The 16,284-nt window shown below is 32.5% G+C and overlaps 1 protein-coding gene across 2 annotated transcripts in view; it reads left to right on the top strand.

Moving 5' to 3' along the window:
- The window catches only part of DPY19L1 (dpy-19 like C-mannosyltransferase 1), a 92,984-nt gene that overhangs the window by 55,986 nt on the left and 20,714 nt on the right, over positions 1-16,284 (top strand). For both annotated transcript variants that reach the window (XM_086396523.1, XM_086396522.1), the window contains exons 10-15: positions 75-152; positions 5,697-5,783; positions 7,911-7,970; positions 8,511-8,591; positions 11,767-11,868; positions 15,655-15,726. In XM_086396523.1, the coding sequence (XP_086252649.1) occupies positions 75-152; positions 5,697-5,783; positions 7,911-7,970; positions 8,511-8,591; positions 11,767-11,868; positions 15,655-15,726 (480 nt within the window). The remainder of the gene's footprint in view (positions 1-74; positions 153-5,696; positions 5,784-7,910; positions 7,971-8,510; positions 8,592-11,766; positions 11,869-15,654; positions 15,727-16,284) is intronic.

Here is a 16,284-nt window from a genome sequence, read left to right as displayed (position 1 = left end):
TCCTTTCTTAGTTTTTTAATCTATTCATTATATATGTATAATTTTAAATTTTCACATAACTTTTTAAATTTCAGATTGCATCATTATTTGCACTCTATGTTGTGGGATACATTGACATAAGCAAGTTACGGAAGATCATTTATATACACATGGTAATGATTTTTAAATTTGTTTTTTCCCATATATCTTGACCTTAAAACAAGCTCCTGATTAATATTTGATTTATTCATGGCTGAAACTGGTTTTAACATAGTTCCATAACTAAAACAAGTGTTAGTCAAAAACTGTGATATAATTAACAGATCTTGTTTTAAATAGGCCACCCTGAAAATTTTATCTTGGGTCATATTACCTGATTTGAGTTTGTGTCCAACTTATACATTATCAGTAAAAAAGATAATTCGTGAAAGAGATCATGGAATGGTATATTATCCAGGAACCTTCTGTTAAAATAAAGTGGTATATCCATTTATTGAACACCAGCTATTGAGGCACATGGGACATATCAGTGAATAGAATTGCAAAGATCCCAGCATGTATGTGGATTACATCCGAGTAGAGTAGAGGAAGGATAGAAGACAGAAGATAAATAATAAACATAGTAAATTGGTAAATTATATAGTATTTTAGAAAGTGGTATGGACTATAGAGAAGGATAAGCCATGAGACCCCGAGGAGGTTAATAGGGCCAGCTGTCAGTGGATGGGAGATTGAGAAGTCAAATGAGGTGGTCAGGAGAGGTCTTACTGAGAAGAGGGGAGGGTAGTGCAGCAAAGACTGGAAGGAGGCGAGGGAGTCAGTTAAGTAGATATCATGGAGAAGAATATTCCAGGTTGATGAAATAGAGCAGAGATCATAAGGCTGGATGGTTGATTTTGAAGAATACTGATTTTTAAAAAAAATACTTGCCTTCTCCATCGTTAATTCTTACAATTTTGTTTTCTTTTTCCTATAATTTTAATGTAAGTACAATATGCCATGGGTTTGTGCCAGTCTTAGCCTATCAATAACTGATTTTGTGGTTTGACAGGTACTTGTGGTTCTTATTATCATGACAAGATGCCTTTTAGCAATAATTACCAGGAAATTTTGAAAAAATAATCAAGGTTTATTACTTACAGGACCTGGAAATTACACAGCACATCTGGGACCATGCAGTTAGGTCATGGGGACAAGGGGAGGTATAGGAGAGGTAGGGAGCAAGTGTGCATCTGGGATTCTGGCTTTGTTGGTGTCTAGGATGAGGGCGTAGGGTTTTGAGGGCTCATTCTCTTTGGTGGATTTAAAACATAAGAGTGGGAATTTAAATCACAGGAAGGGAAAAGACTGGCCCAGAGGTCAGGTATTGAAATTAACAAAGATCTCTCAAACCAAGGAGCCTCAGTAGGGGCAGGTGACCTGACTTTATCTAGTCCTGTGGCTGGCAGTATGTTTATTCAAGAGATAGCCATATTTGAAGTGGATTGCAATAAAAGCTTAAGTCAGGCACTTGTATTACTAAAAAGAAAAAAAATCCCAACTATCAGGGTTTATACTACAGCCATATATTTTTTGTTCTCTAATAATTGGTACATATAAAAGGACATTTATAAGATAAATTATGAACAGAGTTATAAAATGAACAATAATGAGCCTACCCTCCAGCTGTAAACTGGAACCATCATTACTTTGAAGCCCTTGTGTCCTGAATATAGCCGCCTCACTTCTCTTGGAGATAACCATGAGCCTGACCTTTCAAATTATAATTGTTTTCCTTTATGACTTTACCATATGCATATACTTATGCATAGATAATAGATTTTCATAATTAAGTTTTTGTATTGTTTTTGAGGTTTATAAAATGGTTTCCTTTTTGTGTGAAATATGTTTTCACTCAGATTTCTGAGATTTGTATGTTACTGGAGTTCGGGCATTTTCTTTATGTTTCTTATTGTATAAATTAAGCACAATTTATTTATCCATGTTCTTATTGAAAGATGTTTAGATTTTTTTTCCTCTCTTTTTCCTTTTATGAATAGTACTTATTTCCACATACCTCCTGGGACATAAATATAGAATTTCTCTAAGCTATTTACCTTGTAGTAGAATTTTTAGGTGGTAAATTAAATGCATGTTCAGTTTCACAATTTAATATTACATTGCTTTTCAAAAGTGATTAGACTACTTTGAACAATAACATGTAACAGTCCTTGTTATTCGGTATCTTTTTTTCTTTTTTAATTTTGTCAATCTGGAGAATATAAAATGGTATCTTATGACCTTAATTTACATTTTTGTCTGGTTTTCAGTAAAGTTGAACGTGTTTTGGTATGTTTATAGGCCCTTTGTCTTTTCTCTTTGTGTCATTCCTATTCAAAATTTTCATCAGTTTCTCTCTTATGTTCAAGAAAAAACGTCATTTGTTTTATTCACTACAGTGTAATCCACTACTTTCATTATTAATTTTGATGCTTGCATTGTTCCTGATTTGACCGGCTACTTTCTGCTGGCTTCTTTGTCCTTTGTTCTCATTATGCTTTGAGTACTTTTTTGAAGAAATCAGAAAGGCTGTTTCATCAAATGCTTTTCTACATCTGTCTAGAGATCCTGTGTATATTTTCCTCTTTAATATGTTGCTATGAAGAATTACATTGATTGATTTTCTACATTAAGCAACCTTGCTTTTCTGAGCTAAGCAAAACTATATATTCCTGGATTCATTTACTATTATTTTGTTAGGGTTTCAAATCTGTGCATGAATGGGATTAGAGAGTACTTATCCTTTTTCACACTTGATTTTTTTCCCCCAAAGTGTTTAATATGCTTTTTCTATATTGCAGTAAAAATTAGAATAAGTGTTAAGCCCTTAGTCTGTATAAGCAGCTATGGATGAGGACTTTGACTTAAAGTTACAGTTTTAAAAGTACTAATATGACACAGGCTTAGTTTATAGTAGAACCTATCTTGGGTAAATGATATATGCTTTATCATGTCACTTACTGACTATGGAATCAGTTACATACTATGGGCTATCTTTGCTTTACAAACTCCTAAATCTCCATAGTTACATAAAGGAAAAAAATATGAAATTTCCTCCAAAATGAATTTTTTCCATTTTTTATTATGATAAAATAATATCATACACATAAACTTTACCATCTTAATTGTTTTAGGTGTACACATCAGTGGTATTAAGTACATTCTTATTGTTGTGCAAACATCACCACCATCTATTTCCACAACTCTTAATCTTGCAAAATGAAGCTCTATACCTTATAAAGTTATAACTTCCTATACTCCTTCCCCTCATGTCCCCCCAGTGCCCTGGAAACCCTCATTCTGCTTCCTATGTTTATACTTTTAACTACTCTAGGTATCTCATATAAGTGGAATCATGTGGTATTTGTCTTTTCCTGAATGGGTTATTTCACGTGGCATAAATGTTCTCAGGGTCCATCCATGCTGATGCAAATGGCAGGGACTTCTTTTTTATGGCTGAGTTTTGGTCTATTGTGTATATGCCACATTTTCCATATCCATTCATCCATCAGTGGAAACTTAGGCTATTTCCATGTCTTGGCCATTGTGAATAATGCTGCAGTGGACATGGGAGTGCACATATCTCTTGGAGATCCTGTTTTTGTTTCCTTTGGGTATATGCCAGGGGTGGGTTTTCTGGGTCATATGATAGTTCTATCATAGTTTTAATTTCTTAAGGAACTTCCATACTGTCCTCCATAGTGTACCAACTCACCAATAGTGGGGAAAAGGGCTTTTTATTCTCAACATCCTCACCAGTACTTATATCTTGGCTTTTTGATAATGGTCTTTCTAACAGGTGTGAGATTATGAGGTAGTGTCTCATTGTGGTTTTGATTTGCATTTACTAATGATATTGAACACCTTTTCCTTTGATATTATAATAGCATTTGATAAAGTCAACATCTGTTTCTGATTTTTAAGATCTTAATTAAATGAAAATAGATGGGTGTTCCATTGAACTTTTGATACATACATGTACTTTAAGCCAAAAGCTAGTATCATGCAACATGATGAATCAATAAAACTATTCCCATTAATGCCAGAAATTTAAGAAATATGTCTTCTGCCGCTCTTAACATTGTTGCATAAGTATTAACTAATACAACTGACTAAAAAATAAGAGTCTCGAATAGAAAGGGAAGATATAAAAATATCATTGTTTGTAATTGATATACTTCTGAATACGTAAAAAACCCAAATTAATAAAGTAATTACTACTAGAAACAATGGAAGTTTATATTCATTTATTCATACTTAACATAATTTTTCTAAATATAAAAAATCAGAAAATATGAAAAGATTTCTGATATAATAGCAACACAGATAATATACTTTGAAATAAACTTAATAGGCAGGATCTATATAAAGAAAACTTTACACCCTTGATATATATAAAAGAAGACTTAAAGAAATGGAAACAATGTGTACTATTTTCAAATCTAAAGATTTGATAGTGGGCAGATGTAGCTAAAATATAGTGTAATGTACATTATAGGATAAAGCAATTTTAATACAAATGTCTTTTTCAAATTTAGGCTGATTATAAAATTTTTATATAAATTTTATGTATGTGGATCAAAAATAAAACCACTGAAAGAAAGCATGGATTATTTTATTTTTAAAGGCTTTTCTTATAATGGAGGTAAATTCTCAAGTCTTACAGGAAATGAATGATAAACTGACTAATGTAAAAATTTAGGAAACAGTTATAATAAATATCACAAACAAAGATAAAAATGAACTGGGAAAATATTTGTAATATGTTTGCTTTGCAAGGGGCCATGCTGTATAATATATGAAGGAGTGCTTAAGAAAATACAAAAACCCAATAGAAAAATGGACATTAGGAGTAGGAAATTCATACACACACAAAACAATGTAAGTAGTAAATAGAAGAAAAGAAGCTGTATGTCTCATCCCTAAGAATGGAAAGGTGCATAGAAAAAAATGAAACAATGAAGCAACCTTTTTTTTTTGTTAGATTGGCAGATATTTAAAAAGAATAATACATGATATTGGTAGGAGTGTGTATCGGCAGGAACTCTCATACCCTACTGGTGGAGAGTATGATATTTTTGTATGGAAATTTGTCAGTATTTTCTCAAATTTTAAAATGTTTGTATCCTTGACCCATGATAGTAATTCATCCCATAAATGTGTTGACATGTACTAATATATAAGATGGATACATAAGGATGTTTTCTCAGCAGTGTTTATAATAGGAAAAACAAAACTAACAGCAAGACAAAATTGGAAAGCACTTAAGTATTCAGAGTACTGGTTGCATAAATTATAGCGTATCTCAAGAGTAGAGTACTTTTTTCAGTTATTCAACAGAATGAATTAAATTGGTTTAAATTGATATGTACAGCTCTTTGAAACAAACTAAGAGTAAAAGCAAGCAGTAGCATAGCTTCTGGGCCAACTTTTCATTTGTGGTTTTAAAAAGTTATAAACTAGAAGTTGTATATGTGAATGTAAGTATGCACAGGGAATTGGTGGTGGTGGTGATTTCTGGGGTTTTGAAGTGGGGCATAGAATGCGGGCTCTTTTACTTGTATATTCCCTTTTGAATGGTTCAAATTTTGTTTATCATGGGCATGTGCAGTTTTCAGAGTAAAAATCATTTTTTTGGTTTTCTGTATGTTAATTATATTTTTCTTGGATTTTTTCAGATTTCTCTTGCACTTTGTTTTGTTTTGATGTTTGGAAACTCAATGTTACTAACTTCTTATTATGCTTCCTCTTTGGTAATTATTTGGGTAAGTGTTCCTTAAGTAAATGTCTGTTTTTGAAACTAATGGTTTACCAGTTTATCATTGGCTTGAGATTCATGAGGGATTATCTTTCAAGAACTGTTTCAAGTGTCTTACTAAATACATATAATGTGATAATGTATTTAAGTTCTCACTTCCAAAGAAACACAGCAAAAATTAATGCCTGAAAACATAGTGCTTTGCTTTGTACTCTCAATCTGTCCTTTCTCTCTAATCTTTTATGTCACCTAAATTTTGGCCCAGGGTTTATTTTAGAATGATTTCTATGCTCTCCTCTTTTTCTTGTTTTCTCCCCTCGTTTCAGAGTTTGTTCTCTTCTTTCCCCACTCTGTCACCCCCTTTCCTCGTTTTGGCATCTCACAGCAGTCTCTCCTTCTTGTTCCACTGTGATCAGAGAGAGGCTTGAGGACTTGTTTGTTTAGTTTTTTCCCTTCATGTCTATTTGTATGACTTATTCAGATAATTTAAATCAGGTAATGGTTCAGTTATATTTTTCTAGATCATTAAGAGCAGATGTAGATTATGGAGAGACAGTCTTACGGAATTAGGGTAACAGGTCATCTAAAACCTTCTGCCACTTTTGTTAGAATGACTTTCTAAATATAATATGTCTCTCTAAATTTAAAGACTGCAGAGGTGGTTACTCCTTTTTTTTTTGTCAATGGATTTCTCTGTTACAATGTTTTGCATACCTAAGAGGAAAGAAAATATTCCTTATGTTTAACATACATGTGCTTTAGTTTTAGACTGGTTTCTTGGAGATGAAAGCATATTGCACTGTCTTAACTGAAATATATTCTACTTCTTGAATAGTCATTTAAGTAAGTCAGATCATTTTGTCTTTCTTGATTTCTAGAACCCATTAACAAATTTGGAATCTGCTATTTCTTTGTCCAATTTTACAAGTAAATTTTTTTTAAAGATTCTGTTTTCCAAATGCCTCTTCCCAGTCTAGACCACCATCCCTTTCAGGTTGTGTGACTTGAGTATACTCCAGCACAGAAATGAGCAATTAGCATGTGGTTGATGCTTTGTTCAATCATGACTAAAAAACACCCCTCATTAACTGAATTGCTGTGCTTTGCTATTACTGATAGTTCTTACAGTCGTGAATTCTGCTTGTAATTAGGAAATGTGACAGTGGACCCAATTCTGTATTTACATGCGTACACGGAGAAGTCCTTGTATTACTCAGGGTGAAGTACATGACTGTTGGTACTTGTGTACAGGAAAGCCATTGAATGGAAGATTGCCTATCAATAAATTCAATCTTAAGTACATGTTGCAGGAAATTCTCTTCAGTTCTGTTGAACACCTACAGTGTGTTAGGCTTCCTACTGGGTGCTTGATATTGAGCTGTCTCTCAGGTATAGATTAAGCATTATGCATATTTCATGTAACAATATTTTGATGTATAAAAATAAATGATGGCAACAGGTACAAAATGTAGCATGTTTTTGTATATTTAACTATAAATGTATATTTAACTATAAACATGTCTATTTTTAGTTATCACTTTGAAACCTTAATTGTAACACATTTTGCATTCTCAGATATTCAGAAACTTCTGAAAAGATTTAATTTGGGTTCATGTATTTATGTTTCAATCTCTAACTATATTTTTGCCAAGTTGGAAGTAGATTTAGATCTTTATAGATACTATGCTTTGGAAGTTTGTTATGTATCTGGAAAGAAATCAGATTTGGTTGAGAAGTATTTAGTTGGTTCATCAAAAACTCATTTATAGTTTATTCAAGGAGTTAGTAATATTTTAACTTAATGAAAATCTTATAAGACACCTATCTAAAGTTCGGAAATTATTATATATTTCTTGGTTCTTAGGTAAATCAGAACCAGCCATAGAAGTCAATTATAGAAATTTACATATAGAGATTTTTATTCTAACTTTACAAAGTGACTAATTGACTTAAAATATTCTGGACAAAACAGGGCTTCTTGAAATCGAATAAGCTTGTATTGATTCTATGTGAAACAATGAAAATTGTGCTAAATTTTAGATTTTGAGGGTCGTGTTATTTATAAGTATTTTTTTGGTACCTGAATTTGTGTCTGTAATTGTTAACTTTATGCTATGTTATTTTCTCCATGCAGGGTTTACTGGCAATGAAACCATATTTCCTGAAAATAAATGTATCTGAACTTAGTTTATGGGTAAGAATCAATCTATTTGAATGTATACATTCTTCCTTCTCTAAAATATATCATTGGTTTTATGTTTTACTTTCAAGGAATTGATCTATATAATGCAGGAAGTCTAACAGTTTTATAACATATTAGGGCTCAATTTTAATGTGCCAAATTACTCTCTTCATGAAGCAAGATTAATATTGGATAGGTAGTTAAAGAATTTCAATTTTTGTATTTTATTACCTGTGCTTTTTCTGAGGAGCAGTACATGTGTAAGAAACTTTTAGTAGAAGGGGAATTTAACTGCAATTGCTGTGTAAATCTCCTCTAAAATATTAACTTTGATAAGAAGATTGTATATATTTTTCTTTCTGGTGACAGCCCTTGATTTTGAAGTAACATTCTTTATTTTAAGGTGCATGTGTTTCAGCATTTTCTCTTGGCTGTAGCAATAATTACTTCACATGTGATTAAAGCATTTATTTTTTCTTCCTAGGCTATGTCTATGCAGTGGCTGTATGATGCATTGGTTTAGTTTTGTTTTGCTATATTTTTCTTTTGTAGGTTATCCAAGGATGTTTTTGGTTATTTGGAACTGTCATACTAAAGTATTTGACATCTAAAATCTTTGGTATTGCAGATGATGTAAGTATATTTTTGCTTAAACTTGAAAGACTTGAAGTAAACAGGCTTAGAATGAATTATTAGAGTTGCCAAGTACCACTATTTAATCTAAATTTTAAGGTGGGGTCTATTCACCTGTTATTTTATCTATCTAATAGAAAGTAAATGTGACTAAATATATAGTCTATTCTTCAAAATTAATTTTTGACACAGTCTCTTATTGGTTTTTCTAGATCACAAAGGTTTTAAAATTTTAAAGAAAGCTCTAGAGTCTTAAGCTCAAATTTTAAAACCTATGCAGTTATTTTCCTCTGGTTTCTTTATAATCCCCTTTTGCAACAGACAAAGACACCACCTTCAGAGCCTCTTAAATAATAAATTGTATTATAGACTCATTCTTTTTTTTCTTCCAGTTTTCTGATTAGTGCTTATGAAAGGTTTATTTATAAGCTTTTATAGATGATTTAATCCAAGTCAGTCTTGCGAGAGACATTTTTATTTTTGTTATTGGTTTTACTTTCTTTGGTATTTGGGTAGGAGAGATAATAAGATGAGAAGAAGTCTGTTTTATAATTGCAAAAGATTCACCCTATCTGTAATTTGTCTATTTTATTTTGATATTTTGGTGAGCACATTACTTAAAAGAGGACACTGACCAACGTGCAAAGAGTAACGTAAACCACACTTTTTTTTTTTTTCTGTAATTTATTTTAATTCACTGTCTTTCTTGCTCCTGTAATAGATTTAAGTTGTGATTTTGAAACTGAGTTCTGTGAAGTTGTGGGACTTCACAGGCTCTTTGCATCCAGGATAGTCTAGCTTTAATCTCTTACATAGTGGACATCTATACAGGTTTTCATATGAACAACAGAATTGTTTGCTTAAAAAAGATTGAGAACCACTGGACTATTAAAGGGGTAGTCTACAATCTGTGGAAAGATATTTTAAAAGTTTAAAAGCATAGCCTAAAATGCATTTATTCAGTCATTCAGTGTACCTGCTCTGGGCCTGGCAATTGAATGCATCCAGGGGATGATGTTTTTGCCTGGTTTTGGTTTCAAAGTAATGCTGTGCTTGCTAAAATTATTGGAAAATGTTCAATCTCCTGTTTTCAGTGAGAATTTATATAGAATTTATATTATTTCTTCCTTAAATGTTTGTTAGAATTTGACCATGAAGCCCTCAGGATCTGAAGTTTTGTTCATGGGAAGATTTTCTACTACAAATCCACTGTCTTCAGGAAGTTACTGGTAGTTTACATCTTTAGTAGAAACTCACCCATTTCATATATATCATCAAATGGATCATGTTTTTTAAAAATTATTATAGGATTCAGATAGTGAAAAAATTCTTATTGAAATTTTTTACATGTATGTGAAATTGTCTTTTATGTTCTTTAATTTTCCTTCTTTGGATTTAGAATCAATATTATATTAATCTATAAAGAAGTGCTTTTATTTTTTGCTATGTTTTCTACTTGCTATTTATTATATTAATATTTCCAAAGTACCACTTTTTAAAAACTCCTCTTTGATTTTATTGTATTTTTCTTTGTAACTGAAATCTCTCATCCTCATTTCCTTTATTCTTATTTCTTTGGGATTGCTCTGAACCTTTTTCTGATGCTTGAGGGAAAGTGCTTGGCTCTTTTGTTTTCACTTCTCTTATATTATGATAAACACATTTCAAATCTATAAATTTCCCTATAAGTAGTACCTTTTTTGCATCTTACAAGTGAACTATTTTGTGATTTTCTTTTTTAACCCAAAGATAAGTTTTATGTTATTCAGTTTCTAGCTGAAAGGACTTTTAAAGTCTTTCTTAGTTATTGTTTTCCAGTTTTGCTGCATTTGTGATTAGAAAAAAATAATTTGCATTGTAGAAATAAATTCACATAACCAACAAATATTGTGAACTTATTTTTTCTTCCTAGAGACTTTTCCAGTTGTGCTTTTATATACTTTGAATCTATACCATTCAGTGAAAAGATGTTTATGATATGTATAATCTTGCTTTGTTATTTGTTTTATCAGCATATAATGTCATTTGTTGTCTTTTTCATGTGTTTTTGTTTGAATTTAGTTTTGTGAGACATACATTTGCTAATGCAGGTTTCTGTGGTTCATTGTATCTGGTATATCTTGTTCTCTTTTTCTGCTTTTAGCCTTTCTGCAAACATGATACTGAATTTTTTCCCTTAACTCTAATTGAGCATCTGTCTTTAATTAGTGAACTTAAGGTCTTCACATTTATGGCAGTTATCATTATTTTGGGACTTCTTTCTTTCATTTTATTGAGATTTTCCAACCATTTTGCTTTCCTTTTAGATTCTTTTCCCTTTCCTTGGATTGGTGGTTTGCATATGCATTGCGTACTTTTAGGCCAAGGTATTCTCCCTATTGGTTTCTTAAACTTATTAGCATACATTTCTTCCCTACAAGACACAGCATTTGAGATTCTTCAGGATATCCCATCGCCACTGAGTTCCTATTCACTCCCCAACCACCCCCCAACACTTCGTTTATGTATTGTTTAGCGTTTTAGTCATGATTTGCTTTGGGTATAATTTATCCCCTTTCCTACGGTTCTTGCTCTTTTAGACAATAATGAATTGAAACTTTGGCAAATGTTTTCTCATTTGTTAAATGAAAATAATTCTAGCTTCCTCATGTGGCTCGTTGTGGGAAGTAAGTGAGGTGATGTAAGTATGAACTTGGTGATATGTGAAGAATAGACAGATGCTAACTGTCAGTCAAAAGGTGTGTTTTATTCCAAGGTCTGCCTGTTGTCTGCTTCTTTCAAAAAGTCTTTTCAGTCTGCCTTTCAGAAATTCTGAATTATGTTTGTTTTTCTATACTCAAAAACATGATGTCCCTTTGTGATTGCTGGATGTTACCAAGCCCACTGGATACCTTGTAGTGTATTTCACAAGGTTTAACACCTTGAGCAGGGAAAACTCAAGGGTAAAAGCCTGTGGAATGTGGTTGATGGTGCGTGGAAGGCAGGGTGTTGTTGGAGCTATCACTTGTCAGCCAAAGAATGGAGACTCTGAAATTGGAGGGTCCAAAAACAGCCGGGTGTTAGAACAGCAAGTTCTGCCATGCAATGGAAGCTGTTTTTAGGTACTGTTAAGATTGAAATGAGTTATAGCAATGTATGGCATAATCTAATGGTGCCACCCTTTATTCCTTACTAGGCTCATATTGGCAACTTATTAACATCAAAATTCTTCAGTTACAAGGATTTTGACACTTTATTGTATACATGTGCAGCAGAGTTTGACTTTATGGAGAAGGAGGTAAGATGGGATTTATCCTTTTCTTTCCTTAGGTTTTGGTCCATTCATTTTTCATAAAGGGTGCTCCTGTTACTCAGATTCTTACCTCTGTGCTCATATCTCAGTTTGAAGGAAAAGGAAAACCTTGCAGCTTAAACCAAGATGTTCCTGTTTACATTAGCACAGCCTCATGAAATATATGATTTCTTCTGATTTTGATAATTTAGAAACATGCATTCAGTCTAGCAATAGTTTTTAGGATGAGTAAACACAGAAGCATTTCAAGTTGCTTCCTTTCAAGGGTAGTATTGATTCAGTGAAACTCTCAAGCTTTTCAGTTTCCACTTGCTTTGTGATTATTTGTTTGAATAATCTCAGTGATTTGAAATATCATTGAATACAGGTTTTTCATTCCAACAACATTTGTCTTTCTAAAACTGTACTCGTGTGTTTAGAAGGAGATCTGAGAGTAGTTGAGTGGATTGTGAGACAGAAATCTGCAGTATTACTTATGTTGTTGAGCAAGTGACTCTCATTCTTTGAACTGTAGCTTACTAGTTTCTGGTAGTATGCTACAAACAGATATTGTGAGAATGAAAGGAGATACATAGGAAATACCGTTGATATTTTAAGATGTTTCACATTAAATACTATTTTATAATACTTTATGAGCTAGTTTGGTTCAACAGTATTTATATATATGTGCCGTTTGTGTGTGTGTATGTGTGTGTGTGTGTATACACACACCACCCATGTGGTCCTGATTTATGAGGATATTTAATTATCTCTGAGACATTTTTCTTCAAAGCTGTGTGTCTGTGTGTGTATGGAACTGGCCAGCAGTCCTCTGCTGACACATTCATTTTCCCTGATCCCCACTGGGTCAAGCCACTGAATCGCAGACCAGTTGGAAGAGAGTATGCCACATGGCAGATGACTCTTTACTCCAGTGACTTATCAGTCTTCATTTCCTGTGTTCTGGCAAGTGGTTTTGACACATAATGGCTGATAAAAAGTGTACAAGTGATAATGTTGAGCCTGCTGAAAGAAAATAGGGAAAAGTGTCTTGCCAAACTTTAAAATGCATGCCTATAGCAGATCAAGACTCCTTCAAGGAGATGGTAAAGGAAGTATAGGCATCAACAGAGAAATTAGGGCTCAGTGTAAATCCTTTAACATTATTGAAAATAAACACGCCACTACATAGCCTTGAGAGTATGAATCATCAGTTATGTAACAGAAGAAATAGTTTACTAAGGCATAGCATGGCTTCAGCCAATTTTAAGAAAATGGCAAAGCCACGTCCAGCCGGCCATTCTTCATCTCCATAGGTATCTTCACAGGGACTGTGCTGTAGAGACAGAGCACAGTGCAGGTTCAGAGAGAGGGCATCTGCTGCATGGTGGGAAGAGGGAACAATTTAACGCAGTATCATACTGGTATGGAAAGATACTTAAGATGTATAATAGGGTAAGCAACATGCTGTGATCTTATTGAGCTATGATTAGCACACATAAAGTGTAAGCAAAATTTTAACACCGGTTTTCTTTTCTTTTTTCTGGTGAAGAGGTAATTAGTGATTAACTTTATTTTGTAATTTGCGTTTTCTAAATTTTCTATAGTAGTCATATTTTAATTGAATTGTACTATTGAAAGATAGTAAAAACCAGTGAGGGAGATCTTTGCCTTTTAGATATGAAAATGGAAAGCAACAGTATTTAAAGTACAAAGACATCAAAATAGGAACGTTATGGCCAAAAATAAACAATGCTGGACAGACCCCATGTGTATGTACTTAACTATGTTTTTGTGTATGTACTTGGTATGAAATGAAGAGAGCAAAGAGCACCACAGCTAAGTGATAAAAGATGCATTGTTTCATGAATATTATTTGAAAAATTGAACTGGGGTGGGAAATCAGGTTAAAGCTTTGTATCATATGCCAAACTTCATTTCAGTTGATGTGTTAAATATAAATGAAGCTTGAAAAATTAGTTTGAGAAACATTTCTTAACTTCATATTAGTACAAAATGCATATGAGAATGATTAATAGATTTGTCTGCATATAATTTAAAACTGTTATATGTACAGTTTTGTACATTAAATGTTATAAAAATTAAAATCAAATGACTAACTGGGATGATTCTTGTGATAAAATCACGGAAACTAGAGATTAATTAGTTTAGGAGTGTTCAAATCGATAAAAAATTATCAAGGACCCTCACTCTTTCTCAGCACCAAAAATGTACAGCCCCACACTGTTCCCCTACCCACCTATGCAGAAATGGGCAAAGGATGTGAACATATACAATCCATCAGGGAGGAAATGCTGATAACTGATTAAAATGTGAAATTGTCTGCTTCATTTTTTCTCCGTTTTCTAGTGCTCACAATGAGCGTCTGTAACTTTTATGCTTAGAATAAAATCAATAATTATGAGAAATATTAAAAGAATTTATAATTCTAATAGAACAAGCGTGTACACATATCTCTCACTGTGGTTTTTTTCCTTTGCATTTGTTTTTTTTTTTTTTAATTGAGGTATTAGTGCTTTGCAACATTGTGTTGGTTTCTGCTGTGCACAAAAGTGAATCAGCTGTATGCATACGTATATCCCTCCCTCTAAGACCTCCCCCGACAATCCCACCCCACTAGATCACCACAGAGCACTGAGCTGAGCTCTCTTCACTATTACGGCAGGTTCCCCACCAGCTATCTGTTTTATACATAGTGGTGTATTACATCAATCCTAATCTCCTAACTCACCCTGCTCCCCCTTCCTTGCACCCCTGTGTCCACATGTCTGTTCTGGACATCTCCATCTCTATTTCTGCTCTACAAATGGGTTTTTAGATACCATTTTTCTAGATTGCACATATATACATTAATATATGATATTTGTTTTTCTCTTTCTGACTTACTTCACACTAATAAACTTTTGGAATATAATGTTAAAATTGTTTGAGCTCTATTAAACTTTGTTAAGTATTTTTAACACAATTTTTTAAATACTTCCTTTTTAAAGAAAACAATCTTACTACTTTTCTTATATTTATTGTTATTATTAGCAAATGTCTAATTTTTGAAATAATAAAATAGTTATTATAAATTATCAAAATTGCTTGTCTAATACAGAATAGAAAGTGAGAAAATTGGACTAAGGAGAGAGAAATCAGAAAATGCTACTTACCTTATGTTTTGTAGAATTAAAATGTACCAGTATTTTTAATATGGTTGAATCTAGCCTTCTGTTTATAAACATATTGAGGAAAGCATGCATAATTTCATGTAATGATAAAAGATTACTTTTGTGATGGAATGTGTTGATAACGAGCAAATCGATTGCAATTTAGAAATTTCAGGCCGAGAATTGTTTGAGACTGTGATCTCAAATTATTGAGAGGTGTATAGGATTGCAATGTGTAGGGCTTTTTTAGTTTAAAAAAAAAAAAAAAAAGATTTTTATTCCAGATAAAATGCACAGTAAAGCTCATGCCATTCTGCTGACCCTCATTGAATATTGGGCTCTCTAGTTAGAACAGTACTGTGCAAAAGTGAATAGTAATCTTTCTAGTTGCGTTTTACACTACAAGTGTTTGGGAACTGTATCTGTTAGTGTTTTCAACTCAGCATTTTGGGGAAGTTCATTTCTATGAAAATGTATCTCCATTTTTATGATGGGAATCAGTGGGTAGATTGGTGAATGCATAAGTTTCTTAACATGTTTTAAAACTCACTTGGTTCATGATTGGCAGTTTCATTTGAAATAACATTCTTCTCTAATGAAATACTTCTTTGAATTTCAGACTCCCTTGAGGTATACAAAGACATTATTGCTTCCAGTAGTTCTTGTTGTGTTTATTGTAATCATTAGAAAGGTAAGTCTATTCTTTACCTTATGAGTACTTTCTCATAATAAAACATGTTCTTATTTCTTCATAGTAGTTACATGTACTAGGCTACATGTTAATCTAACACAATACTTACATAGATTTATTGAAGCACACTCTGTATTTTCTTACTAATAACCTTTGATGAATATTTATAAATCTTAAAAAATATTGTGCTAGTTACCAACATAAAGTAAACCTAAGAAAAGGACACTTACATTTTGATAGTCATGTATTTTGAAAGATAGGATCAGAGAGATCATGTTGACCCACATACAATTGTTTCTGCTTATGTAAATTATTATTGACTCACTTTTAACTTTTATGTAACATTTTATTAAAATATTTAACATATGCCTTTCTAAGTCATTTGTGTAGTATTCATTAAATTCTGGATAGAGTTTATTATTAATCAAAAGGAAAAATAGAATATTAACAATGTTTTACTAAACTCAATGAAATAGACTCCCAACTTAGCTTTGATAATGAAATCTTAAGTCCAGATATAAATCAGGCCAAGGAAGTTCTAATCTTTAGCAAAGAGTG

This window comes from Bos grunniens, chromosome 4 (genome assembly GCF_055505025.1).
Source record: "Bos grunniens cultivar Pamir isolate PY7600 chromosome 4, Bosgru_T2T1.0, whole genome shotgun sequence".
NCBI lineage: Eukaryota > Metazoa > Chordata > Mammalia > Artiodactyla > Bovidae > Bos > Bos grunniens.
The sequence above is the reverse complement of the archived record's forward strand: the minus strand, read 5'-3'. Positions and strand labels throughout refer to the sequence as shown.